The sequence below is a fragment of the Solanum tuberosum genome, unplaced genomic scaffold (assembly GCF_000226075.1).
Source record: "Solanum tuberosum cultivar DM 1-3 516 R44 unplaced genomic scaffold, SolTub_3.0 scf00608, whole genome shotgun sequence".
In the NCBI taxonomy this organism is placed as follows: domain Eukaryota; kingdom Viridiplantae; phylum Streptophyta; class Magnoliopsida; order Solanales; family Solanaceae; genus Solanum; species Solanum tuberosum.
The window spans coordinates 23,138-50,213 of record NW_006239558.1 but is presented as its reverse complement, the minus strand read 5'-3'; the positions used below and the strand labels follow the sequence as shown (position 1 = coordinate 50,213).

General features: G+C 28.8%; 1 protein-coding gene across 1 annotated transcript; it reads right to left on the bottom strand.

Moving 5' to 3' along the window:
• Positions 1-1,031: 1,031 nt before the first annotated feature.
• On the bottom strand, positions 1,032-5,049 carry LOC102578309 (uncharacterized protein At1g04910). Its single transcript, XM_006366432.2, has 6 exons — positions 4,163-5,049; positions 3,680-3,848; positions 2,904-2,993; positions 2,146-2,429; positions 1,797-2,055; positions 1,032-1,680 (listed from the first exon to the last, which is right to left on the bottom strand). The coding sequence occupies exons 1-6, from the start codon at positions 4,774-4,776 to the stop codon at positions 1,450-1,452; spliced, it is 1,647 nt and encodes a 548-aa protein (XP_006366494.1). The 5' UTR covers positions 4,777-5,049; the 3' UTR covers positions 1,032-1,449.
• Between the last annotated feature and the right edge of the window lie 22,027 nt (positions 5,050-27,076).

Sequence of the window (27,076 nt, the reverse complement as noted above, 5' to 3'; positions counted from 1 at the left end):
CCCTGCCCAGTTCTCTTTTGCCTTTCTCTCTTTCTCGTTTTATACAAACACAAATTATACAATATAATGTAAAATTTATGTTTGTAGAATGTATAATTTATGTTTGTATAAAGCAAAAGAGAGAGCAATTTTTTATATACAAATATTTTTGTCAACGATTTATACAAACAAGAGGCTAACAACAATTTATACAAATGGTTTGCCAGCGAAATTATACAAATCTGAAGAGGAGCCAACGAATTATACAATTGCTTCTTTTTGTATATATGTATAGTGAAATAGACATAACTTTCAATTGTATATGTACAGCGAATTATACATATATATGTTTGCTATGGAGCACAATTATGCAAACTTTGATATAGCATACAAATATGATTTTTTTGTTTGCTGTATGTGAAAGTTGTTCTTCTTTTAACAGTTTAGTAGTTTCACAAACCGATGCTACATAAGTTAAATCGATAATTTTCAAACCTGAACCAAATTGACCGATACACAACTCTATTTGGTAGTGTTTTTTGACTCCTCTTGAGAATTGGAGATTGTTATTATACTTTTAAATTACACTCAATCTTGTTGACCAAGTAAACAAATATAATTAGACCAAATTATATTAAAATCTAATTATAAGATATGATTTTGCAAGCATTGATTGAACATCACTACTTTCTTTCAGATAGGAACTCAAGAATAGGTCAAACAACATGCTTCCAAGCTCCTTTGTTTGTTAATAAACCATTTTGTTGATAATGTACAACTGGAAGTCTATCTAAACCATAATGATTATGATTTAAATTCTTATTTGCAATGATTTGTCAATAAAATAAGCTAGTTCCATAAGATAAGCCTGAAGGAGAAGTCCAATATGTAAACATTAAACAAATATGATTTAACAACAAGTGAATTATTATGTCTCCTCTTACTCATATCTTGTTTAATGAAACAGGATTTCTTAAACTGAAATAAAAATAAAATAGATTTACAAAGAATGTATGGACTTAGCTCAGAAAGAAACACAATCAAAATGGCATATATACCTCAAAAATTTGTATGATTATATACATTAATACATATATATTGCATATACATTGACTATGGTAGATTACATTGAAATTTTCTAAAGAATGAATTGAATAAAATGAAGCTGTGGTTCATTTAAACATTATTAACATATAGTACTAAGAACTAGGAATTGGACTTGTATAAGATGTTGCTTTTGTATTAGAGATTCATCTTCCCAGTTCTGCTGCATCAGTCTCATGTTACCATAAGTTATAACCACCAAGGATTCGCCTCTAAACATAGTCGAAAAAAATTGTATTGCACCTCAAGCAACCTCGTCTGCTCGTCTGAATCACAGTGAGGCTAATCCAAAGTTCTCAGGATGTTGTAAGAATGTATGATTAGCTGCAGGGGTGCTTCATCACATGTTATTTCACTGATAAGGAGTTATGTCGATGAATGGTTCATAGTACCATTGCACATGCACTCTGGGACAGGGTACTTTGTCACATCCCTTCCTGCTTTCCTCAATTCTGGCTGACCTAAGGAATCTCTATGCAAGTCTAGTATAATTCTGTTGAATTCTGTCTCAGAAAGTGATGAGTTCAGAAAATGTTGAAGCATCTGTCTTTTGTTGGGAGTGATAGTCTTTCTGTGCCCTGCATAGGCCCTTTGTCCCTATTGACAAAACAAAATACAGCCAATAGTTAGAGAAAAGCTCAGACATGTTCAGATAATCCTATTAGCATTATTCTGTTCAAGAAAGTGATGTATAGTGGAAGGAGAAGCAATACCTGGAGAGCATGTCCCATGTTTCCACCATGAGATGGCATGAAAACATTGCTATTCTCGGTTACTATGTAGTCAAGAGCAGCCATAAGGGATGCTTTCTTGGCAAATGGCTCAAGTTCCCCAGGCAACGCAAGATCCTCTTTGTTAAAGAAGTGAGGGAATTCACTTGTCAATGGTTGCAATGCTTCTTTTCCACCCAAAGGAATTCCTCCAGCCCAATAGATTCTTGCACTCTTTGGTGCTCCCAATGCTTTGAGCAACCTAATCAAAATAACGTAAATTTGTTAAGTAGGGAAGTATTTTCAAGTGCATGAACAAAACAAGGAAATACATGAAGGCTAATATGCTAACCTTGTAACCTCCAAAGCATTCAAAGGGCAGAGACCAGCAAGCTTTCTGTCATGGTAGGTCATGTTTGAACGCGAAGTTAAGAGCTCGGGCCTTCGCTTCCTCTCATTATTTATCATCTCATCAATCTCATGGCTTAAACCAGGAAGACATCCTGTTCTCACCCACACATCCTTCTCCATTCTCAAATGAAGAGCAACATATGGTCCCTTGCTCCTCATCCTCTCAGTAAGTTTGTTACCAAGTCCTAAGATTGATGGCGAAAACCGCAAAGCATGAAATGCCACCTACAAGATCACAAATCAGTATTTTGTCAAATTGAATGCTAATCCCAACAGAAGGAATTAGGTGGGGTTCCAATTAAAATTAGCAGTTGGTATAAATAAATTAGTTATACAACATAAAAAAGGCAAAGTTCCTAAATTTTAAAGAGCTGTTTTCTTTGAATAATTACATATAACAGCAAAGCATTAGACAGAGTTAGTTAAATAGGACCAGGTTATTATTGCAAACAAACTTGCCCTACTTATGGAAAGTGACATGTGCAATACATGGTATGTCCATGTCTACGATGAAAAAAACAAACATCCGATGACAAATCAGATAATCTAGTTATTATTGTTAGCCGTATTGCATTTCATGTATCACTTTCTCGTGAAGCAAATGTCCCATATAGTTTCCATTATTCAATAAAATGCATCGCGGAATCTTTGAGAGGTCTGAATTAAACTCAGTAACAGGACAAGGAGGATTAAATTTACCTTGCAACGAAGTTTTTGAAGATCAGAAGGAAGATCCTTAGACAGCCTCGAGTCAAGGCTTCGCAAAAGTAGAACACCATCCCTCCTAAGCTGCAAAAGATCAATTCAACAATCAAATTAAGATCCTCTGTAATTTCCCAAAACTAGTTTTAACTTCAATTCACCAACCACTCCTCTTAGATAAAACGAACAACAACATACTCAATATGGTCCCACAAGTGGGATGTACGCAAACCTTACCCCTACCTTTGTGGGGTAGAGATATTGTTTCTGAAAAAACACAAGTAAATATCCTTATAAATAAGTCTAGAAGAGTTGAATTGGTATTTGCATATTTTGGTTTAGGTATCAATCCAAGAGTGTAGAAATTAATTCCAGCTGCCATATAGTCAATTTCAAGACTTTGTCCAACTTGAAAGATACTACTTCAATATCTTCCAAAGATATCAACTTTAGTATTAAGTATTAACCAAATAAACAAGCAATCTTGATTGTTTCTAACCACAATAGAAATTTCAACAGCCACCAAGTTTAATAATTTAATTTTTTTCTAATAACATGAACATGCTAAAGAGTAAAGACCATCCATCATACAATGAACCTCAATTCCCAAAGGAAATAAAACTATTTAATCATTTTCACTTCCCATTTCTGCTCTCTTGCTTTCAATTATATTAGGCTGTTGGACCAAAAAGATTAAAGCAGTGGTCCTTATTATTGAACCAAAACCAGGAAAGTAATAACTTCATAGATTAATTGAATTGATTCCTCTTTACCTTTCTGGTATAATGTGAACGAATCCATTCGGGGGAGGCATGGAGAGGAGTCCTTTTCTCCTCCACAGGTCTAGTCATTACGTGCGTTGATGGAAGTGATGAAACTATTCTTACATCATTTGCTAATACTTCCTTAAAGTGATCCAAGTCAAATATATCAGAGAACTCACTGCAACCAAAAACCAACAAAGAACATAAGCTAAGAAATCAAAAACACCCTAGAATAGCATAGGAAATCTAACTTATTAAAACCAAATACAATGTTACACTACGTAAATAACAAGTTTTCCACCAAACTATTGAGACATTTCTATAAATTGATGTTCCCAAATAGATGAAATTGGACTAACTAACTGTCCAAACTCCAAAATTAGAAGCTAAGTCAAGTTCAATAAAAGTTGCCTAAATACAGAGAATTAGACAGGAATAACAAAACTTGTGAGCTGGAAAATAAAGATGAATTGTTCAAAAAAAAAGCCAAACCTTTCATCACCCCAGATGACATTAACTTGCAAAATAGGAACAACAAGAGCAGCACCAAGAATCCTTGCAATCACCACAGCATCAACAATCTGATTTCTCTGCTGATTCATTCCACCAGAAACCACAACCATCAAGTACCTAGTCCTTCCTTTAACAATATCCAAACTTGTTTTTCTATACTCTGAACTGAAATCCAAACAAGGCTTATAACCCAACCCATCAGGTTGTTTCCAAAATTCACTCTTTTCATCCCCTTCTTCTTTTTCTTCATTTCCAAGATTCAGAGCTCCAATACTGAGCTGAGAAACTTCATGGTCATTTAAAAATGAAGTCTTTTCTTGAAAAATCCCACATGGGTTTGGTGCAAAAGGAACTAAAGTTTCAAAATTGAACCACAACTTCAACATACCAACAAACCCAAAAACAAAAAGAAACAAAACCCAGAATCTTGGATTATTAAGTAAAAGTTTGAACTTTACAGAAAAAGATGGGTTTTTTTTCTTTGGAGACAGTAACAGAGACTGAAGCCCTGAAGAAGAAATTGAATTTATTATTTGAGATGGTACTGCTATGTAACATTGCTGCTTCTTCTTGTTGGTTTTTGACACTGCCATTTCTTCAAAAATGGCGTCTTTTTTACCTCAAGTAACACAAAAATAGTGAAAAAATGCTCTGTTTTTTTGGTTTATTTAAAACATGATTTTCTCAGAGATTTTCTAAGAAAGTTTCTGAAAAAAAAATGGTGGAAATGATCGGCAGGAACACGAAATACGATGATTAATGCGCGTTTAGTATTGGATGAAAAATGGTACAAGTCAGAGAAGGTGTCAGATGGCTAATGCCTTTTTTTTTTTGGTCTTAATTTTCTCTTTGTGAAGAACATAGGGTATTTATACAAGTTGTTTGGAGTAGGGGAAGGAATTATTTATAGCTCCGTTCGTTTCAAAATAAATGAACTTTTGAAGTATGTCATACGAGTGAATTTGAGATTAGAATTATTTATTACTACGTTTATTTCAAAATAAATGAACTTTTGACGAGTGTTATACGAGTAAATTTGAGATTATGAATTATTTATTACTTTGTACGTTTCAAATTAAATGAACTTTTGAACTGTGTCATATGAGTAAATTTGAGATTAGAAATTGTCTATTACTTCGTTCGTTTCAAAATGAATGATCTTTTGAATTATTATTTTCATCTTTCTGTATTAGTTATGTTCTCGCCTCCTAATATCAAATTTACTCGTATGGCACACTTCAAAATGTATGAACCTTCAAAATGAATGAACTTTTTAGAATGAGAGAGCTCATAACTAATACAGAAAGATGAAAAAAACTGTATAACCTTATTGTTTAATCAAATGTACAGTGTTAGTAAATAATATTTACTCAATAATTTTACAAAATATACACTTAAAATATGTATGTAATTTTATGAGAGATAACAAATTTATGTGCCTCATATTTTAGCTTATAAATTTATCTCGACACACCCTTAAAAAAGTTAACCAAAAGATAATTTGTCAATATAATCATTTTGTGCTTTTTTTAAGATATAGTTGAAAATCGAATAAAGAATGAATAATTTTGAAGGAAAAAAAAACAATATATGTTCGAACATTAAATATTTTATTTATTTTAAATTATATAAAAAAAAAGTGACAGAAATTTAGTTCTATATTGGAATGGAGGGAGTAATTTGTTTATGCTAACTTCTTGGTTTTTCATATTGGAAAATAATTATAGGCGTGTAAAATGACAACATTGCTCTTGGTCAAAAGTAGAATAAGAATAAGAAAATCTCAGTCCATGAGGGAATTTATTATGATTGTTTTTTTTAATTTGAGGTGGACTAGTATTACTCGTGAAAAACGAATAAATTTTGTAAAGCTTTGATAACGATATCTCTCGACTTAATTAAGAATTTTCACATTTGTTCCCAGGTTTAGAACAAAATTTTAGAGTTTATACTTATTTTTTTCCGAGTTTATTTACCTATTTAAATCATCACTCTATTTATAATAAGAGAAGAATTAAAATTTTTATTTTTAATATAATGAGATAGACACATGAAGAAATTAAAAAAATTCAACATTTACCATACATAAAAATTAATTATACTCTTATATATAGAGAAAGATATAAGGTAACATTTCAACTAAACGAATTTGAATGAACACTTTACAAATGACGCATCGTACTAAGAAATCTTTTTTCTTCTTATTTTTGGTGGTGGAATTTGGATTTCCAAAATTCAACTGTTTTGGATGGTCACATTTGGAAATTAAAAGGTATTCAAAAAATGCAATCATCACCAATTTATAACTATTTCCAGGACATCCCTCCACAACCGCCCAACATTTTCTTTATTATTTTTTATATTTTAATTTATGTGTTGAAATATAATTTGGTATAAAACTTTTAGTTATAAATATTTTATAATATTTGTGTGGTTATTAAATAATTATAATAATTAAATGAAAAGTTTAAGATTAAATTATCTTTAAATATAAATAAACAAATAGTTGTATTATTTTAAATTCTTTTTTCTTATCGTTATATGTGAAAATAAAATGTCAATCAAATAAAATAAGAAAGAACTAGCGGGTACTATTTAATAAGTAAATGAAACTTGATTCTTTACGTTTTCATAAAATGAATTTGCTAGGACTTTTCATGCATTTTGAGTATTTAGTTTTAAGTCAAAGAAAATGAAAATTTATTCTAATAAGAATGTTCTCAATATAAATTTCTTAAAGATTTAATTTTAAATTACTAATTTTTTCTTAATAATTTTTGTAGGCATATAAATATTGAAATATATTTATGATTATAAATTTTAGATGATTTATAATTAAATAAATATGATATTATATCAAAATCATAATTATTTTCAAAAATAAATAAATGAATCCAATGAACTAAAATGCACGTTGATGAAGTCAATAAATAGTAAACCCTAACCAAACAATTAACTATACCGCAATTCGTAAGGTAACGTGTGGGGGCAAGGTTTTGTGGGCTTGTGGTTTGAGAGGATAGAGACTTTTATTCCACATATATAGCATAATTTTAGCTTATCAATATTTCTATTTTATGTGATATGATATAATTTTAGCTTATCGAAGAAATGATGTTGTATATTAGGTTGGGAAGAATATAAATTAAGGTAGAAAATTATACTAGATAATAGTGTATTGTTTGTTATTTGTTCGTACTAGTGGTGGTAGTATTTTTTTTATTTTTTTGTAGTTTCTTTTCCTTCAAATTTTGGTACTATCTGTTGTTTCTTTTACTTCGATTATAGTGTTATTTTGTTATAGTTGTTGTTCAAAAATATTTTATTATGCTTTTATTTTTGTTAACTCTTTTTTTCTAAATTGCTTTGAATCATTTTATTGTGAGTAGAGAGTCTCTATTGAAAAAAATCTCTCCACCTTTAAAAGGTTTGACAAAATTATCAGCTATAAAATATTTATTTGATTCTTGAAATAATAACTTGGAACAAATAATTTTACTCAATTTATGTGGAATATGAGAGTTGAATAATTTAACCTTAATCGTGCATTTGGGCATACTATTTTTTATTTTTAAAAATATATTAAAAAAACTATAAATTATTATAATTAATAACTCAACATACAAAATTTATAATAAAAAAATAATCTATGAAATTTATAATATAAATTAAGACGAAGAAAATAATAACGTAGACATTAATATGGGATGGAGGGAAGGAAGTACTATTCAAATTCAAAAAAAGTGTTCAAAAGCCAATAAAATAGGATAATGACCATCTCCAGGAAGAATTGGTGTCGTGTAATGAAATGGCCAGCTGGACAATATAAACAAATGAGGAAAAAGTATCATGTGACCTGCCTGCCGCCTTTGCTCCTTTGCCAGCCTGTTTCTCTCTTTTGCTTTCCCTCCCCAAAGGAAAAACCCCGCAGTCGATACCCTTCAAAACTTATCAATAATATTCTAAAGGGTCGTAATGTAATATTGGTATGCGAAATAAAGTGAGATAGGAGTATTTAAAATTAATTGTATGATATATTTGATTTTACTTAGGATAAATGTGTATGGTTAGTTAAATATATTATATGAAATTTAATTTTAAATATTGTAAGATTATAATTCTGAAATAATTTAGCGTGAGAATCAAAACGATCCTTGGTAATAGTAATTTACTTTTGTATGCCAGCTAGATAGTACCGTATCTTACACGCTGGCATTTGGGCCACCGTGTACGACTGTGACCTTTCAACATCCTTCCACGTTGGAATTAAAATGCTAATGAGATGGGTCCCTTTCCGCATTCAGTTTTGTCTTTGTTTCAGGGTGCACTGCAGGGACTACAATTTCAAGAAAAAGGTATTTCTCCGTTTATTTTTACTTGTCTACAATATTTAAGTATAATTTACATAAATTTTATAGCGTTAAGAGTTAATTATATTATTTTTTTACTATTTTAAAATTACAAAAATTCTTAAAATTTATGAATTTTGGATAAATCACTAGACTTTCGAAGACATCAACAGACATCCAGATACAAGCGGAGGATGTATTCGAGAGGAGAGGAATGTATCAGAGAGGGTATATGACATCAGAATATATAGGGGATGGATGTATCCGATAGGAAATGGATGTATTAGAGAGGGGATGATGTATCATAGAGGGAGAAAGGGATGTATCAACGAGAGGGGACTGATGTATCTGACAGAGAATTTTTGAAATTTTTTAAATGGTAGGAAATTTTAGAGATTATAATAAAATAATTTGTGTATTTAGGTAATTTTTCCATATTAGAAATAAATATTCATTTGTATTTGTTTAGTTTTAAAAATTAAATAATAATTTATCATTTAGTTTTTAAAATTAATTATAGTTTTTTCAACAATTTTCATTTTAAAATATTAAAGTTATTATATTTAAAGAGTGATATAATAAAATTATCATTTTATTTATTAATCCGTGAAATGAGCATTACGCTAAAGGCCTAAAATATGAGTGTATTTTGCAAATTATTAGGTGTTTTTGGTTGATGTAGGACAAATTAGTCAATCGAGACCAACAACAAGTGTTCAAAAAGTGGGGATTTTACTCTGTATTATTCAAAAATCACATCTCTAAAACCAATTATTTTTCAGAGTTGGCAAATGTATGAACTATATTAATCTCTTCTCTCTTGGAACTACTAATAAAAACAAATTATGTTTTACATTTCTATGGCCATGCTAATTAAAACCTTGTTGATATTACTTGTGTGAGATTTTTTATATCTCACAAACTGGTAAACAAAAATCTTACACTATCGAATTCGTTAGTTTGTGTGACAAAAGAAAAATCCACTCGACTTATTTTAATCGTGTAAAACTATTTATCAAGGTGATTTTGATTTTACTGGTTATGATCTAGAAATCAGCATAATTGTTAGTAGATCGAATAGTGTGCGTTTGAAGCAAACATCAAGTGTTATAGTGGAAAACAATGTATGAAGTCTTCAAATTGATGATATATAGCCTATAGGGACATAGTTTTTATGTCTTGTGACATTATTAATAAGCTGTCACACAATTGGTTAGGAGGATTTAATACGTCCCCTTCGACATGTGTTTAATTATCATATGCTCTTGTTTCTTTTTCATTTTTTTCTTGGCCCAAAGGAGGGACACTCTACACTGTTGTGTATTGTGACATTCCTAGTGTCTTTTTCTTTTAATTTAAAAGAAACTTGTAACATATCAATATAATATCATAAGTAAAGTCGGGAAGAAGTTGATAAAGGTTAAAAAAGATGGGAATGTAGTGATAAACTACGTCTACAAGATACTAATAAATTCTGTCTATGAGAGATTTGGTATATAAGCTCAGTTGAGTACTTCCTCTTGTCAAATAGAAGCGAGTTTGTGACACTCCTACTCTCCTAGTGCCTTTTAATTTCTTTTTACCAAAGGAAATCCAAAACATGCAATTATATATAATATCGTAAGTAAAGTATGAAAAAGATGACGTGCACACGTATCTCATCATATCAACCTCATTATTTAGGATATCTTGCAATATTACAATTGAAGAAAAAAAGAAAAAAGAAGAAGAAAGAGTAAGGACATTGGTGTTACTTTCATAAGACTGGGTAAATATAAAACAAAAAATAACCTCAATGTTTAAACACTTAAATAATTGTGCTATCTAAGTCATCTCTTTTGTACTAGCAACAAACTTTATCATAATTTTGGATTAATCTAGAAGTAAGATTCTGATTAGACAAGCCAAAAATGCACAATCCATTTTTCTTCCTAAAAACTCAACTATGAAACATTTTTTTAATTTTTAGTTGCTTTTATTTTAATGTATGTATGGATTCTAATGATGTTTCATTTAATTCAAAGTGTCATTATTTTAATTATTGAAAGTCAGAAACTCTTTGGCTGCTTTAAGGCTCCACCAGGGACTCCAGTTGGTCCTATGCTGACCAATTTCCAGTGTTGGCCTTACCCACTTACAGGCCAATAAGAAAAGTAGGCCAATAATTATTATTTTTATTTGGCGTTATTTATTTATTTTGGATTCTTAACGATTCATAAGGCTCAAACTCAAGATTTCTGATAAAGATAATGATAGAGAGATAATATTCATCCTATCACAATTCTTGGAACTCCGTCCACTGTAGGGGCGGAGCCAAGTGGTTGGAAGCGGTTTATCCGACTTCTCCCTTAGGCGAAAAAATAGATTATATATATAATAGATGTTGAATTCCTTAACGTCTTAATTTATCGTATTTTGAATCCTTTTAATGAAAATCTTAACTCTGCCGCAGTTGATCCTATGGAATACATTACTACTATAATTGTAGACATTATTGATTAGTTGCGTTTACTTTCAGAAAAGCACAAAAAAATACAAAAGGATTTCACTATCATGAGACCACATTTTTTATTTCACGTTTCTTTGAAAACGATTTTTTTTAAAAAATAAAATAAAATCAGAGAAGCAATGTATAATTAGGTTCAAGGAAAATGACTTCCTACTTTACCACAATTATTTTCCACATGGTGATATATATTGGTAACTAGAAGTCAATTACAATATAATTTTGAAGTGGATCATTATTCATGGTAGATTGATTTGTATTCAAGCAAAAATAAATTTATAAATTTGAAATATTATGACTGAAAATCATGAAGATCCATTAAAAAAGCACTCAATATCCAATGAAATTGTAAAATTATACTGCCTTTTTGGGACCAAAATGCATGAAAGTTGGAGTAATATACAAATAGTATTTTTTAAACTTTTACGTTTCTCTTTTTGCAAAATTTGCTTAAACTAAAAAGATAATGTGGAAATTATTATTATTATGTAAATAACACCATAAGAAGTTATTTCCTTTTATTCCCATGATTGAAAGATTGCACTATCTTATAAAACTAGCAATCGAACAAGTTTTTTCTTTTCTCCAAGTGTTTTTAGTTACTCCGTTCGTTTCAATTTATATGACTTACATTTTTTTGTCAGTCTTGAAAAGAATAACATATTTTTATATTTAATAATAATTCAAATTTTAAATTATACTCATTTTATCTCGAATGAAATGATTTATAGTCACACAAATATCTTTGATTTATTTTAGAACATAAATTTCAAAAGTTTTTTTTTTTTTTTAAACTCTATCTCAAATTAAACTATATCACATAAATTAAAACGGAAGAACTAGAATATTTTTTTTGAGTTAGAAGAAAAGAAATTAAACAGATTAGGATTCCCATAAGCTTCATGAGTAGTAGCTCAGTTGAGGGCAACAACATCTTGCATGTGATAATTAACTCCATCCATGCAAATTGCTATTAACAAAACCTGAAATTAATGTTGAAAAAATATTTTCACTACAACTATTTTCTTCGTTTTAATTTGTTTGTCTTATTATTATTTTTTAATTTATTTAAAAAGGAACATCTCTTCCCTTTTTTGATAATTATTTAATTTCAAATTTTCATGTATGGCATGCTAAAGATCACAAAATAAAAAATTCTTTCTATATTTTCTTAAACTCTATACCATTATTAAAATTAGATAATTAAATTAAAACCGAGAAGAATATTTTCCTTTTTCTTGGGTTCAATTCTTCTCCTTAAGTAAATGCATGCTTTGGACGTGCAGTATTATTCCATAGAAATAAAATAAATTGAAAAGCTGTCTTTCGAACTAAATTTCAATTAGAGCTGGCAGTCCCAATAATCACCAATTATTTCCTTTTTCTTTCGTTTCATTAATTTCAATTTATTTATCTTATTTTTTAAAAATCTGTTTAACAAAGAAATACTACCTCTTTTCTTTTTTTGATGACAAAAAAAAGGTTATTTATCAAAAGTTAATTTTTTATTCGCTGTGTTCAGTCGAATTCCGTCACATTTAAGAGTAGACTTTTTCATTTTATAAATAATAGCTTTTGCAAACACATTTGATGCCTTTATTTCACAAGTGTGTTCGTTTTATAACAAAAGCACAACCCAATTATGCCTTAATTAACCACTTCAATAATCTGTGACTTTTAGTTGTTTAATGAAATAATAGTTTAATTAATGTTGAATAATATTCTCCAAATTCTAATTATTGATACCTAAACCTAATTGTTTCATGCATAATCCCTTTTCTTAGGTGGATGTTTGGTGTGTATATGCTTCAAATTGCTGGCCAGCGACCACACCAACTTTTACATATATGTCTTATTAATTATTAATAATATTTTTAAGCCACCAATTTATGAAAGATTAAACAAAAAATTTACTTAATTAAATAGATGATATTCTGATTTTTGGGATTAATTTAATTACATACAATTCCCATCAAATGGTACAGTTATCTCCCTTAATTCTTCTTGGCTGGAAAATGACTGTTTTGGGTTAAATATGGACGGATTAAATTATATTAAATTAATAAATCAATTATTACTAATTTTTTTTTTTGGGGGGGTGGGGGTTGACATTTAATTTATGCCCTTTTTTAGGTTTATTCGTTTTGGGAACAACTTTATACGTAGGTGACTTTAAGTTAAAAATTTGTGTCAAACATTTTGCCTTACATTTGGTACGACTTGCTAAGGTCAATTTGTCTCAGACATGTTTTTTTTAATTGAAGTGTTTTTTTTAATTGAAGTTGTGGACTTGACAAGGCCAAAATTTAAACTTTTTTTAATGAAGTTTTTCCTATATTGCAAAGGATAATTTCAAAACACTTTTTTTTTACTGGAGTGCATATAAAAATTGGCTAAACTTAAGCTATGTGTGTGTTTTTTGGCCAAAAAATTATTAAATTTATTCTTAAAATTTTAATATTTAAGTTGTATAATTTCTCTTATTCAGCTGAAGAAATTAAATTTACAACTACTGAACTACTACAGTTGATTTGGTATGGACTAGGTCAACAATCATAATTTTTTATATTAATTTTATTTAGCAGATACATCGAGAGTAGACTAAGATCTTAGTTTAACAACTTTTTTTTTAAAAAAAATAATGAAAATTTGATAGTAATATAAAGAAATAATTTAGAAGGGCGTGTTATAATCAAATATGTAGTTGTTATATTTGTTACGCATGATCAATCGTATAAATAATTACTACTAAGACCCCTACCTAATATTTTGTATGATCAATTTACCAAAAAATATATATTTTTATGATCAATGTCTATTTCAAATGATTTCATTTATGGACTTTTATAGAGTATACTTTCCATTCAACGCAACAAAATAACAATTTGATAAGTAGTGACATTTATGATTATGACTTCCTAATTTTTTTTCCACAATGTCAACTTAGAAAACAAACTACTAAAGATGATAAGATTCTAGAAGAAAATGATTTTAATTAGAACCTAATTTAACAAATGAACTTGGACCATGGATGGTAAATAAATGGTCTAATACCAAACCATGTAAATTTATTAGAATAAATTAATCTAATAAGATGAAAATGTATGTTAATTAATTATACGATCTTACCAAATGAGCAAATCATAATTCATAAACTAGACATCGCAATATCCCAAGGCGCCGAATTGATAAATCACATATCTCCGTGTTTCTTTTATAAATAAATATTTACAATTACAAACTTTTAAATACACATAATTTTATAAGAATATACTAATTAACAATAATAATAACTAATTATTCCTTAATATAATTCTTTCAAATGGTACATACAATCTTTTCATGCCAAGCATGAGTTTTTTTTTCCTTTTCTTTTTAAAGAAAAAATTAAAATAATATATCTTTTTCTACTAAATATTAATTCATGCCTCAAGTTTTACAATTTTATTTATTTTTGAAATTTAAGATCAAGTTAGTAAGAAGCAACCAAAGAGGGAGTACCTTTCAAGTTTTAATCATTGGTGTATTTATATGAGGAAGGAAAGACTTTTTATTTTTCATTTGGGGTTGAATTCCATATTGAAGCCTCGATTAGATTCGAATCACACGTTACACGGTTCATTTGGGGTGGTGCTCCAATATAATTTTTTTCATACACCCAAAATTTAAATCTGAGACCTCTAATTAATGATGAAATAATCTTACCATTACATCACAAACTCATATCGGTGAAGAAGGATTTATTAATAGTATTTGTGAGCACTCAATATAGGTTGAACTATGTATACTTTATAGTGATGACTTGATCTTGAGCTAAGCAATTGTTCTATTGGATCTCGAAACTGACACATACAGGATAAGGTAATTAATACTCCTAGAATGTAAAAGGGATTTGATTAATATATTTTTATTTATTGTTTCTCTTTTTAAGTTGACATAGTAGTTATCAAGTGTCAAGTGTAAGTTAAAAATGATTAAATTATTTTAGACCAATTTTTATAGGTTAAAACATAAATTAGTTTGAACTAAAGGGATTAAAAAGAAAGACATTTTTTATTATTATATTCTTATTTATATAAAAACAAGTTGAGTTAATTCGGAAAGGAGGGAGTAATAACAATGAACATATTTTGTGGTGATAAATGAGTCAATTTCCTAAATGGTCACCCAAGTTTAGGAAATTGCCTTGAAATATCATTTATGTTTCATTTAGGATCAAAATATCACTTAACTATTCCTATTTTCCTCTAAATATACTTGACACTTTAAAAGCCTCACTCTCTTCTATTTGACATGCCATGTCATTGAGTCTTTTTTTTTTGTTAAGAATAGACTTATTTAATTCATCAAACTCATTTAACTAAAATAATGATCTTATTATTTTCTAAAAAGTATATATTAGTTTATTAAGAAGAAATTTTCATGCTTAAGAATCTTTTGTCATAATTATTTTTTATTTTTTTATGCTATGAAGAATAGTTTTTTAAAACTTACTATAATGTCATCAATTTTGAATACTTATAAACACATATATTCAAAAAATATTGATATATAAATCACATATGAATGTCAACTTACATCAATTAATCATATATTATATAATGGATCAATAGTATTAAAGGTCAATTAACTATTAAAAATAATTAATTGGGTACTTTGAAATCCATACTTACAAGATCTTTTTTTGAAAAGAAAATAGAAAGTGAATAATATTTATATTAGAAAATAAAATTTTAATCTTTATATCTGTATATTAATCTCATATAATATGTATATTATTGAATTAAAATAGACAATTCAATTAATTATTACTTGTATTTCATGAATTTGGGATGAGATGAGAATATATATTGGTGTTTAATTGTATGATAAGTTAAAATATAATATACTATAGAAAGAATAAGAATACAAAATTAAATTTAAAATAAATAAATAATAATTTTCTCTTTCTTACCAACTTTTTTGTCAACCTTACAAATTTATTTGAATACTTTTATATAAAAAATTGCTTAAAATTTTCAAATAATTTACTTAGGGATTTTAAAAATTACCAAGTAATAATTACACACAAAAAATTTTCATTGAATTTTGTTTGGTAAAAAAATATAAAGCAATTAGTTTTTTTAACTTTTGTTTATAATCTTCATAAATTCTCATCTAATTTATATATTTGCCTTGTTGAGACATAAGTTTGATTAATTAAATAGGTCTATTATTTTTTTAAATGATGATTTAACAACATGACATATCAACTAGAATAGAAGGAGACTTCTGAGATATTTAGTATTAATCATTTTTTTTTGGATAAAAAACAGTACTAATATTATTCACTTTTTACCTTTTTTCAAGAAAAAAAATATTGTAAGCATGAATTTCAAAATACACAATTAATTTTATTGTAATAGTTAATTAACATTAATATTAATGATTCATTGTAAAATTTTATGATTAATTGATGTAAGTTAGCATTCATAAGTGATATGTTTATTGGTTTTATTGAATGTATATGTTTATAAGTATTCAAAATTGATGATATTATAATATGTTTTAAAAACCTATTCTTCATAACATAAAAAAATAAAAAGTTTAATTATAATAAAAGATTCTTAAGTATGAACATTTATTCTTAATAAACTACTAATACATTTTAAAAAAAATAAAATATGATCATTATTTTAGTTGTATGGATTTAATGAATCAAATTAATCTATTGTTAAAAAAAAGACTATAATGATATGTCATGCCAACTAGGAGAGAGTGATGCTTTTGAAGTGTCAAGTATATTTGAAGGAAAATAGAGATAGTTGAGTGATATTTTGATCCTAAATGAAACATAAATGATATTTCAAGGCAATTCCCTTAACTTGGGTGACCACTTAGGGAATTGACTCGGTGATAAATATGTACATTGACAAATAGTGCTAAAATATTTACTGATATTAATTAACTATCATTGAATTTAATATCACTATTGAATTTAAAAACATTTACAAAGAGCACTCTTTAAAAGAACATATTTAACCACAATTAAGTTATTGCCGTTAATTAATTGACGAACGCTAAAGATTATTTTTGAAGTAGTGATATTTTATGCGTGAGAATGATAAATACATACTTCTTACACAACCAAAATTAGAGTTGTCAATATGACCTGGCCCACCCCATCCGGGCTAACCCATACATATTTTGAAATTTGACGGGTTAGGCCGGACTAGCCCATTTTTTGTGTGGGCCAGAAATGATCGGCCCAGCCCACAAGTACGTGGGTTACGGGCTTTGCCGAACCAACCCTCTTTTCTTAAAAATGTATTTTTTTTATAATTTTTTAAATTAAATTATAATTTAAAAATATTATGATAAATATCGACAAGACAATATTAAATGGTGTTAGTGTTACTACTTATTAATCAAATCCATAAATAAAATTATCTTTATAATATTTATTAAGTTTGATTTCAAGTAAAAGCATAAATAGCTAAATAGAAATATTAACCTAATTGTTTTTCAATGATCATAATAAAACACAAAAACTATGACAATATTCCATATACTACGGCCTATGCAGTGATTCTCTAGAAATTTTAGGGAATTTTTATTTTATGTAGTATATATTTTATAAACATAGTTTGTATTTAAATTGTAATATTTCAAACTTTAAATAAATTTTGAATTTAGACTGTCGTTATTTTTAATACTCTATTTTATTTTTATTTTTTAATTAATTTTTATTGGGGAAATTGTATATAATAGCAAGCTATTAATTGAAATTAAATGCCATAACCATAGTTTGATTTAATTATATCTCATAGCAAACTGTTGCTATTTCGCCTCTCTCCTGGTGAATCTCGCTCGCCACTCTCGTTCTCGCTGGGCAGTCTCCCTCGCCTCTCTCGCTTTTATACAAACACAAATGTATAAACTGCGTTTGTGTTTGTATAAAGTAAGAGAAAATTGTATATATACATATATTTTCGTTCCCTCTCTCCCCTTTCCCAGATCTCGCTCGCCACTCTCACTCGCCTCTCTCACTTTATACAACACAAATGTATACATTGCGTTTGTGTTTGTATAAAACGAGAGAAAATTGTATATACAAATACAAATGCATATATTTTCGTCCTATACACTTATGTTTATACAAATACGATCTTTCCCTGCCCAGTTTTCTTTTGTCTTTCTCTCTTTCTCGCTTTATACAAACATATATTATACAATTGATGTTTTGTATATGTATACCGAAATAGATTATACAATTGCTTTCTTTTGTATATGTATAGCGAAATATACATATTTATGTTTGCTATGGAGTGCAATTATGCAAACTATAGCTATAACATACAAATATGATTTTTATGTTTGTTATATGTGAAAGTTGTTCATTTTTATTTAGCCTATGGGCCGACCCTATTCATATTTCTCAAGCCTCACAAATCGACAGACTTATTCAGACTGGGCTAAAAAGTTTTTCTTCTTAAATGAGCTCCAAAAATCATAGTCCAATCCTATCAAATCACGGGTTAAGCCAGATCAGTCCAACGGGCCTAGCCCATATTAACGACTCTAACCAAAATGATACGGGGTTCAGCATGGAAAAATTCTTTGCAGGAAGCGCTCTCCCCCCACCTCCCCAAATTGGACCCTAAATCTGAATATAGCCAAACTTTTATTCGAGTAAGTGTGAAGCAAAACAAAACAAAACAAAAAGATAAATACCTCTTAGTTTTTTTTTTTTTTTTTAATTATTATTATTTGATAATCAATAAATTCCTGCCCTCTTAATTGTTTCTGCAACAAAAATTAGAAAATTAGAAAACCATAAAAATCTTGGTCACATGCTGGGTAAAAACCATCCATATGATAGCTGACCAATTCTAACGTTCTCTGCAAGTCAGGAAGAAAATATATACCGTTGAAAATTTAATTTAGTCATTGTGCATTAAAAGTTCTGTCTAATTTCATTTAATAAAAATAAAAATAAAAATGCTTCCTTCATGATATATACACTTGTAACCCAAGCCACAAATTTTTGAACATATAAAGAAAGTTCATGTTAGGAAATTTTCAACTCTAACAAATCTTTCAATTCCCTATCTACGATTTCGAAGGAAGAGTATGTTCGAGTTTCACTTATAATTTTTTTAATTTCAACATATTATACTAAAGTTTTTTCGTATTACGGATAAGGATGTTTTTGCCTCAATATTTTTCTCTACATTAATGAATGGCTACACATTGTATAATCGTGGCTAAAACTTGATTAGTGGTCCTAAACCTAGCTATTTCTCCCTAAAAAAAATACCCCTACACTTTGTATGAATATAACACTTTGTTCAACACATTGATAAGTATTTTATAGTGACTTCAATTATTTGTGATTATAATATAATCATCACTATCTATCTTTTGTCTCATTTAATTTATATAGTAGTATATTGAATTAAAACTAATAATGAAACTGCAATAGATTTGACGGTTATGAAAATGTCAGAGTCACTATCTTTATGGATCAAAAGTAACAAAGGCATGTGGATGACTGAACAAATAGTGTAAAATATATGTTTAACTACATTCAATTCCAAAAAATAATGTAATACTATTAAAAATACCTAAGTTTACAGCCCATTTCCCAGAAGATGGATAACTTGATTAATAGTTTTCCGTAGGGGCGTTAAATAAGCGAGTTGATTGGAATTGAAAAGATTAAAATGGGCTAACTTAGGTTGGTCTAAAATGGATTATAAATTGGTTTGAATTATGTTCTATTTAATTTAATTTACTTAATATAAATAATATTGACATACTGATGTAATTCATTTAAGAAAAAAAGATTAATTTTGATGAAAAAAACAAGAGATTCGAGATCGGACTCGAACTCAAAGACATAGGATCCAGATGGATGAAAATAAACGGGCAAATCATGCTATTAACAAAGATAGAAAGCGAGTTGAAATGGAGAATTAAATTGTGCCTAAACTGACCGTCATTTTAAAAAGAATAATGCCTAAATGAGTTAAAATTTACTCAATTTTAAATTAAGAGATCAAAACAGAACTCAACAAAATAAAAGATATCATAATACGTCGTCCTTTCTTAAAATGAAACTTTCATACTAAAAAACAAGAACTAACATAAAAGTCAATCTATTATGACCAGCAAGATTATTCCTATTTCATTTTCTTCTTCCAAGCCTGAATTTCAATAATGTCCTAATAATATGGTTTAATTAAGGGTTCATTATTTTTGTGTTGCTAATAATTTGAATGATGAAGTGATAAGATAAGAAGAACACAAAAACAGGAAATGCTATGAAATTAGGAAGCAAAGAAAAGAAAAGTCCATGTGTTATTTACATGTGAGTTATGTCCCCTTCCCATGTGCATTTATGTACTCCTTCCAAATACTCCTCAATTTTCTTTTATCACAAAATTTCACAGCCTTGTATTAATTTAGAGTTATGACTTGGAGATTGGGCCCTTCACTTTTTATCACTTTTTTTGGAATGCTTTTTCTCTTAAAAGTTGTGTGCCTTTGGGCCTACTTCTTGTATGCTTCATTTAAGAATGATTTTCATTTATATTTTAAATCATGTCAATATTTTTTTTTCCTTTTATTAATTTTATATTATAGTCAATCATATGAGAACAATATGATTGCTTTTGGGGTTCAATTGGGAGAATATTGACTTGGATTTTTATTATATTTTTTAAAGAAAAAAATTAAAGGTAGAAGAAGGAAAACTAGGAGAGGAGAGTCACAAAGTGGGAAATCAATTCATTACTGATAAGTTTAATGTTTAGACTTCAGATAATTAATCAATTTATCTACATTTCCAATAACAAACTTCGTTGTCTTCATTTTTAATTACGAGTTCTGAATTATGAATTTTTTAAATTATTATTATTATTATTATAGTAAATAGTTTTTTTTAAATGCATTTTGCTAAATCAGACAACATAGTAATACTTCTTTAAAAAAAGGAAAAGGATAAAAAAAGAAGTCTTTAAGCTATGAGCAAATTACCAAGTCTAGCCATATTACAAGATGTTGCTACCTTAGAACCTTCATATGAATATCTATACTTTTTTGAACACACATAGAAATGGATGTTAATTAGTAAAATGTGTTTTTTTATCATTGGGTTGAATAAAAGTGAATGATATAAAACATTGAAAAGGCGCATTAATCATTTTACGCCATTTGTGTGGTTGCTAGTATTAATAAGAGAAATTCATAGAAATATCAATAGTTTAGAAGCTAATTGTTTAGATATATTTTAATTTGTAATATTATGAATCTTACTCAATTTTGGTCCATTAAAATACGTTCAGATACATGTATCTCAAGATACATCAAATCGAAATTAGGTATAATTTGCTCTAGATAACTTTATCCAAGTGGATTCATATATATATATATATATATATATATATCTGGGATACATAGACAAATCTCGCACGCCTCCCTCTCATCTCCCTCGCCACTCTCATATGTATCAGGTATAACAGATACATGCAAATCACACCAGATACATACATACACATGCATATAATGTGTATCAATTGTGTTTCACATGTATATGTGATACGTGATTATCTCCCTCCCCATGTCGCTCGTCTCTCTTCCTATTTTAGTATATCTGGTTGCAAAAATACATGTATCTAGGTGTATTTACCTTAACATATGATAGAGAACTCTTAATTAATGATAACATACGTAATTATTAAAGTGTAAATAGAATTAATATATATGATATGAATATATGTTCAATAAAGTAGTTTTTCCTGTTAATAATCCTCCTGAAAACCAAGATCAAGCGATGTCTAAAGTGAAATTTTCACAAATAGCTACTGTACATGGCAAAATTTATCATTATAATGGAAAAATTAAACAAAATGAAGATGAAGTTATTTACGGAGAAGTTTTTTATTTTCTTATTTAATCCAATAACATATATCTATGAAATGAAATGAAAAAGGAACTAATTAGCAACTGTAGGTAGTTCGTCGATGAGAAATTTACTGGCCACAACAAACAATTAATGGGTATTTTCGCAAATAGCCACTATAATAAATTTAATAATGCTACATAGTTATAGTTTGCATATTTACGGGTTGTAGGTACAGTTTAAGCTGTCACGTTTGCATATTTCATGAGTTTGTATAATACGCGGGTGAGTTGTATGATTCACAGGTACGTTTGTATAATTGACTTATTTTTGTATAAACTCGAAATAACGAATTTATACATACACAAACATCTGACCTTAAACAATTATACAAAATTACAGTATACAAAAGTTATACAAATTCTAAATTATACAAATGTGCGAATTATATTAAACTCGAAACCCCAACTCTCATAATTATTACTGAATGTTGGTCACGAGTGGTAATTAACTAAAACTATAGCTATAATGACTAATTAACTAGTATATGTTTGATTAACCATATAATTTTCCCAACAATTAATAGGGGTGTACATAACCGGGTTGGTTCGGGTTTTTCAAATATCAAACCAAACCATTTGTGTAAAAAAATTTAATTTATAAACTAAACCAAACTAATAAAATTCGGATTTTTTCAGGTTTTTCAACCTCGGGTTGGTTCGGGTTTTTCAAATACCAAATCAAACCATTGTGTCGAATTTTTAAATTTATAAATCAAACTAAACTAATAAACCTCGGATTTTTTTCGGTAAAGTTTGCATACAAACATATAATTAACTTGTGCTCGAAGTATTTCTTTAGTCCAACCAAAATACAATTATCCAAGATGTTTCTTAAGAAAATAACACAAAATATGAGATGAGTACTGATGACACTAAAATATTCAATAAAAAATAATAATGAAATCATCATATAAAATAAATATTGCAAAGTCATAATGAAAATAATCATAATTTAAAAAGTACTAAATCATGCTAAAAATAAGTTTAATAAGTATTAGTTACATTGCTAAATATTTAAGGAAAATTAAAATCAGATTATTGCATTTTAATTGTCTAAACCAATGTAAAACTAAAGAACAAATATTCAATATTATTGTCAATTCTTAGTGTTGAATTGATTTTCTTTTTGCATTAGTATTAATTTGATTTTATTTAAGTTTTATTACAATTATCAACATCTATGAACTATAATCTTTATTGGACAATTCCGAATCCTAAGTTTTAAACTTGAAATAATATATTAAAAGATAAAAACTATGAAATAATATAAGAAATATTTTAAAATTATATCAAAGTAAATAATTTTATGTATAAAATAAAATTTTAAAATTACATATATAATGTCGGGTTGGTTTGGTCTCGAGTTGATTTTTTTAAGTTAAAACCAAACTAACCCAAATATAGTCGGGTTTTTTTTCGCAATACCAAACCAAGTCAAACCAAACCAGTAGTCGGGTTCTTTTTCGGTTTGACTTAGTTTATGGTTTGATTCGATTTTCGATTTGGTTTTGTACACCCCTAATTGCTAGGCAGGTTGAAATTTCTTTGCTCATGTTAGATTTTTTTTTTATAAAAGAACTATCAAATTAGATATATATCCATATCATATTTATTAATTCTACTTATGTTTTAAAATAATTATGTATATTACCACAACTTAAGAATTTTCTATCATATATTGAGGAAGATACAACTAATACATGTATTTTTGATACCAAATACTCATTTTGTTCCTAATTATTACTTGTCTACTTTTGAATTGACACACCTATAGAAAACAATGATTGGCATAGTGACTTTACCATTTTATCCGTATTAATTATGAAGTGGATGAATTAAAAATTTAAGATTTTCAAGAAGTTCTATCTTTTAAAGTAATTAATGGAGGGTATAATAGGTAAAAAAAAAGTCTTTTATTGATTTGTCAAAATGGACAAGTAAAAAGGGACAAGTAAAGAAGAAAAAATGGATAAGTAATTAGGGACAAAGGGAGTAGTAGATACACTAAAATAAAAAGAGATGTGAGCAAGATGGGGAGGGAGGTGAACTAGATAGTCATGGTGTCCCAGATGCATGTGAATCACACTAAATACATGTACCTGTATTTGGTATGACTCACATCACATATACATGTGAATTCACTTGAATACGATGTATCTAGAACAAATACATCTAATATTAACCTCATGTATTCCGATATACATGTATCTGGATATAATTGGACACACTAAAATCTGATTAGATTCGTAATATTACAAACTCAAGTGTTTCTAAGTAATTAACTCCTATACTAGTGAGATTTGGTAAGTTTCTCTTTTTTTGTTTGTTTGTTGATTTAAGTGAAATTTAACTATCGTAAGTTCTACTTGTTTTTTGGTTGTATTCAATTGTTGATTTAAGTGAAATTTAACTATCGTAAGTTTTAAGTGCTGCTTCTTTGTTCGTTACATTCAAATGTTGTAAAAAAAGTTGTTTTGCCTGGATAACGGTTTTTTCTTGAAAAATATAATATATATGAAAAAAAAAATAGAAAAAGAAAAGAAAAAGTTATCCCTACATATATAACATTTCTTGGATCAAGATTTTTATTTTTTTCTGGAAGAGAAGAAATAGGGTTAGGGAGAGATAATTCATTTTTTTTTATATAGTTAAGGATAGAAGATTTTACTAGATTTTAATTGTGATCTTTTGTATGTTAAGCTTACTAGCTTGCAAAAGATATTGTATGATATAAACTTACTTATTATAGTTCATAAAATAAGATAAAAGAGATAATTATGTTTAAATTGTGTTCGGTGGGCACAAGCCCTCGGTACTTGACACTTGGACACCGGAAAGCTTGTCCCAGGGTCCTTCGTTTGGAACTGTCCTTTTCCTTTCCAAAGTGGAATTCCACCTTGCTTTTCCCTTTGACCTGTGCTAAACTCCACTTTTGTTGTTGCCAGGTGGAATGATTCATTCAACCTTGGTATCAGCAACCAAGACACCCTTCTTTGTCGAATGAATCTTAAAATCATCATCTTCAAACCACGACTCCGATCACGATTTCCAGTTGACTTTTTCTCAAGTGAAAGGGCAGAAGAACACTTCACAAAATGCGCTTTGACAGGAAGCGAGATATTTGAAATTCAATTTGAACAACACTGGGTGGGTAAGATATAGGATTCTTGTCTGAGTCGTGTGGATCACAAAATGAATCTACGATTCAAGTCCACTCGTTGATTTCGAGAAAATCGAATCAATTGGCTTGACCGTTAAACTTTTAGCTTGCAAGTAACTTATATAGTATAACATAAATTTACTTATTGGACTAATTAAAAATACAAGTAGATTTAAATTGTGACCTTCTCACCGTTAATTTTTTTAACTTGCAAAGAATATATATGGCATAATTTACATATAGGTTTTAGATAGAAGATGATTGAAGTTCAACAAAGCTTAAGTTGTCATCTTTTGTCTGTTAAATTTTTTTAACTCGCATAGAATATATTTAGTATGACATATTTACTTATAGGGTTAGTAAAAAATGACGAAAGATTCGACTAGGTTTAAATTAAATTGTGTCCCTTTAGCCATTAAATCTCCATTTCCAATGTTATAATATGACATATTTTTTCTCTAATAATTGTAGCATGGATATGGAAAGAACAAAGATTCAATTAGGTTTAAATTGTAACTATCACGACCCAGACCATCGTGATTGACATCCACACAAACCCTCCGGTGGGAGAACCATTCATACTAATTGGCTAACCAACTTAATCAAAATACTAAAGCATTTAAGGTTACGGAAGCACATTTAAATGCTAAGGAAAGAAATAAAGTTCCCATAAACTCCAATTCGTAAGTCTAACAACTAAAACAAATGCGGAAGTAACACCTAAAGTTCAACCATAAGTCTAAACAAGAAGGGTACAACCCCAAACTAAACATAAGACTAACTAAAGTACTAGTCTAAGTCTGGAATGTGGACATAGACAAAAAAAAGAACTCATGGCAGCCCGGAAGAATTGGCTCATGCTTGAATTCGAATGATCATTGATCTTCTAAGCGAGGTTTATCAATAGCCGCCTGAAGATGCCCTATACTCAACAAGGAAAGAGCAAGTGTAGTATCAGTACACAACTACAGTGTACTGGTAGGATCACACGACTATCCCACTAAGTGCAACATACATAAGTCATTACAGCACAATAATAACATGCATACACCAAACATATACAATATCCATATCATTTACGAACAACGAGCAGTTTCACAATTCTCAAATATCACAATTATGTCAAATCAATGGTCCTCTCATGGAACCCACACCCAAACTGTTAGCATACCGGTACGTGGTACCCGATCCAATGTTTATGCCGAAACGTGGCAACCGATCCAAGTTAGTGTGTCGAAACGTAACACCCGATCCATTCAACAAGCCACAATCACAATCACAATCACAAAGTACATTCTCATAATCATACAATCAAGTCATGATTCATGGCATTCATCATTCATCTATCCTTATTTACAATTAGTGTGATAAATAATGCAACATTCGCATATATACATATATTATAATGAACCAAGAACAAACATATATCACACAACATGAATCTCAACCATCACCTACCTCGAAACAAGCTTGAATCCCCTAAGAAACTTGATTCTTCCCTTTACGAATTCGTTCCTCTTATTCTTGGTCTACAATCGATCAATAAAACACGAGAATCAATAGACAATAACTTATTACTCGAATTACCTACCATTCTATTAACCCTAGATCAGACCCATGATCACCATACCTAGATTATGGCTTTTTTCACCATAATTTCCAGATCAAAATCTTCCCTCATCGATAATTACCCATTAGATTACGTTCTACGGATCAAAAAATAGATTCGGTGAGTTAAAACCTTACCTTTAGCCTTAAGAATGGTGAAAAACCGTCAAGAAAGCACCCGGGGTTGTCTCCTAGCTCTCAAAGTTGAAAAGTGCAGAACAATACATTTTTGGGGTTTATTTCCAACTTAAGTCGCGTGTGTCCCGTTATGGCAGTACCCACCCCGCTACAGCGGCCCCGCCTTAGCGAGAGAAATCCCGCTT

Excerpts from the sequence above, each read along its gene's own strand:
- LOC102578309 (XM_006366432.2), bottom strand. The coding sequence starts at position 4,776 with ATGGCAGTGTCAAAAACCAACAAGAAGAAGCAGCAATGTTACATAGCA. Across the intron at positions 2,994-3,679 it reads GTTCACATTATACCAGAAAG|CTTAGGAGGGATGGTGTTCT; the intron begins GTAAAGAGGAAT and ends GATCTTTTGCAG. Across the intron at positions 1,681-1,796 it reads ACATGGGACATGCTCTCCAG|GGACAAAGGGCCTATGCAGG; the intron begins GTATTGCTTCTC and ends TTTTGTCAATAG.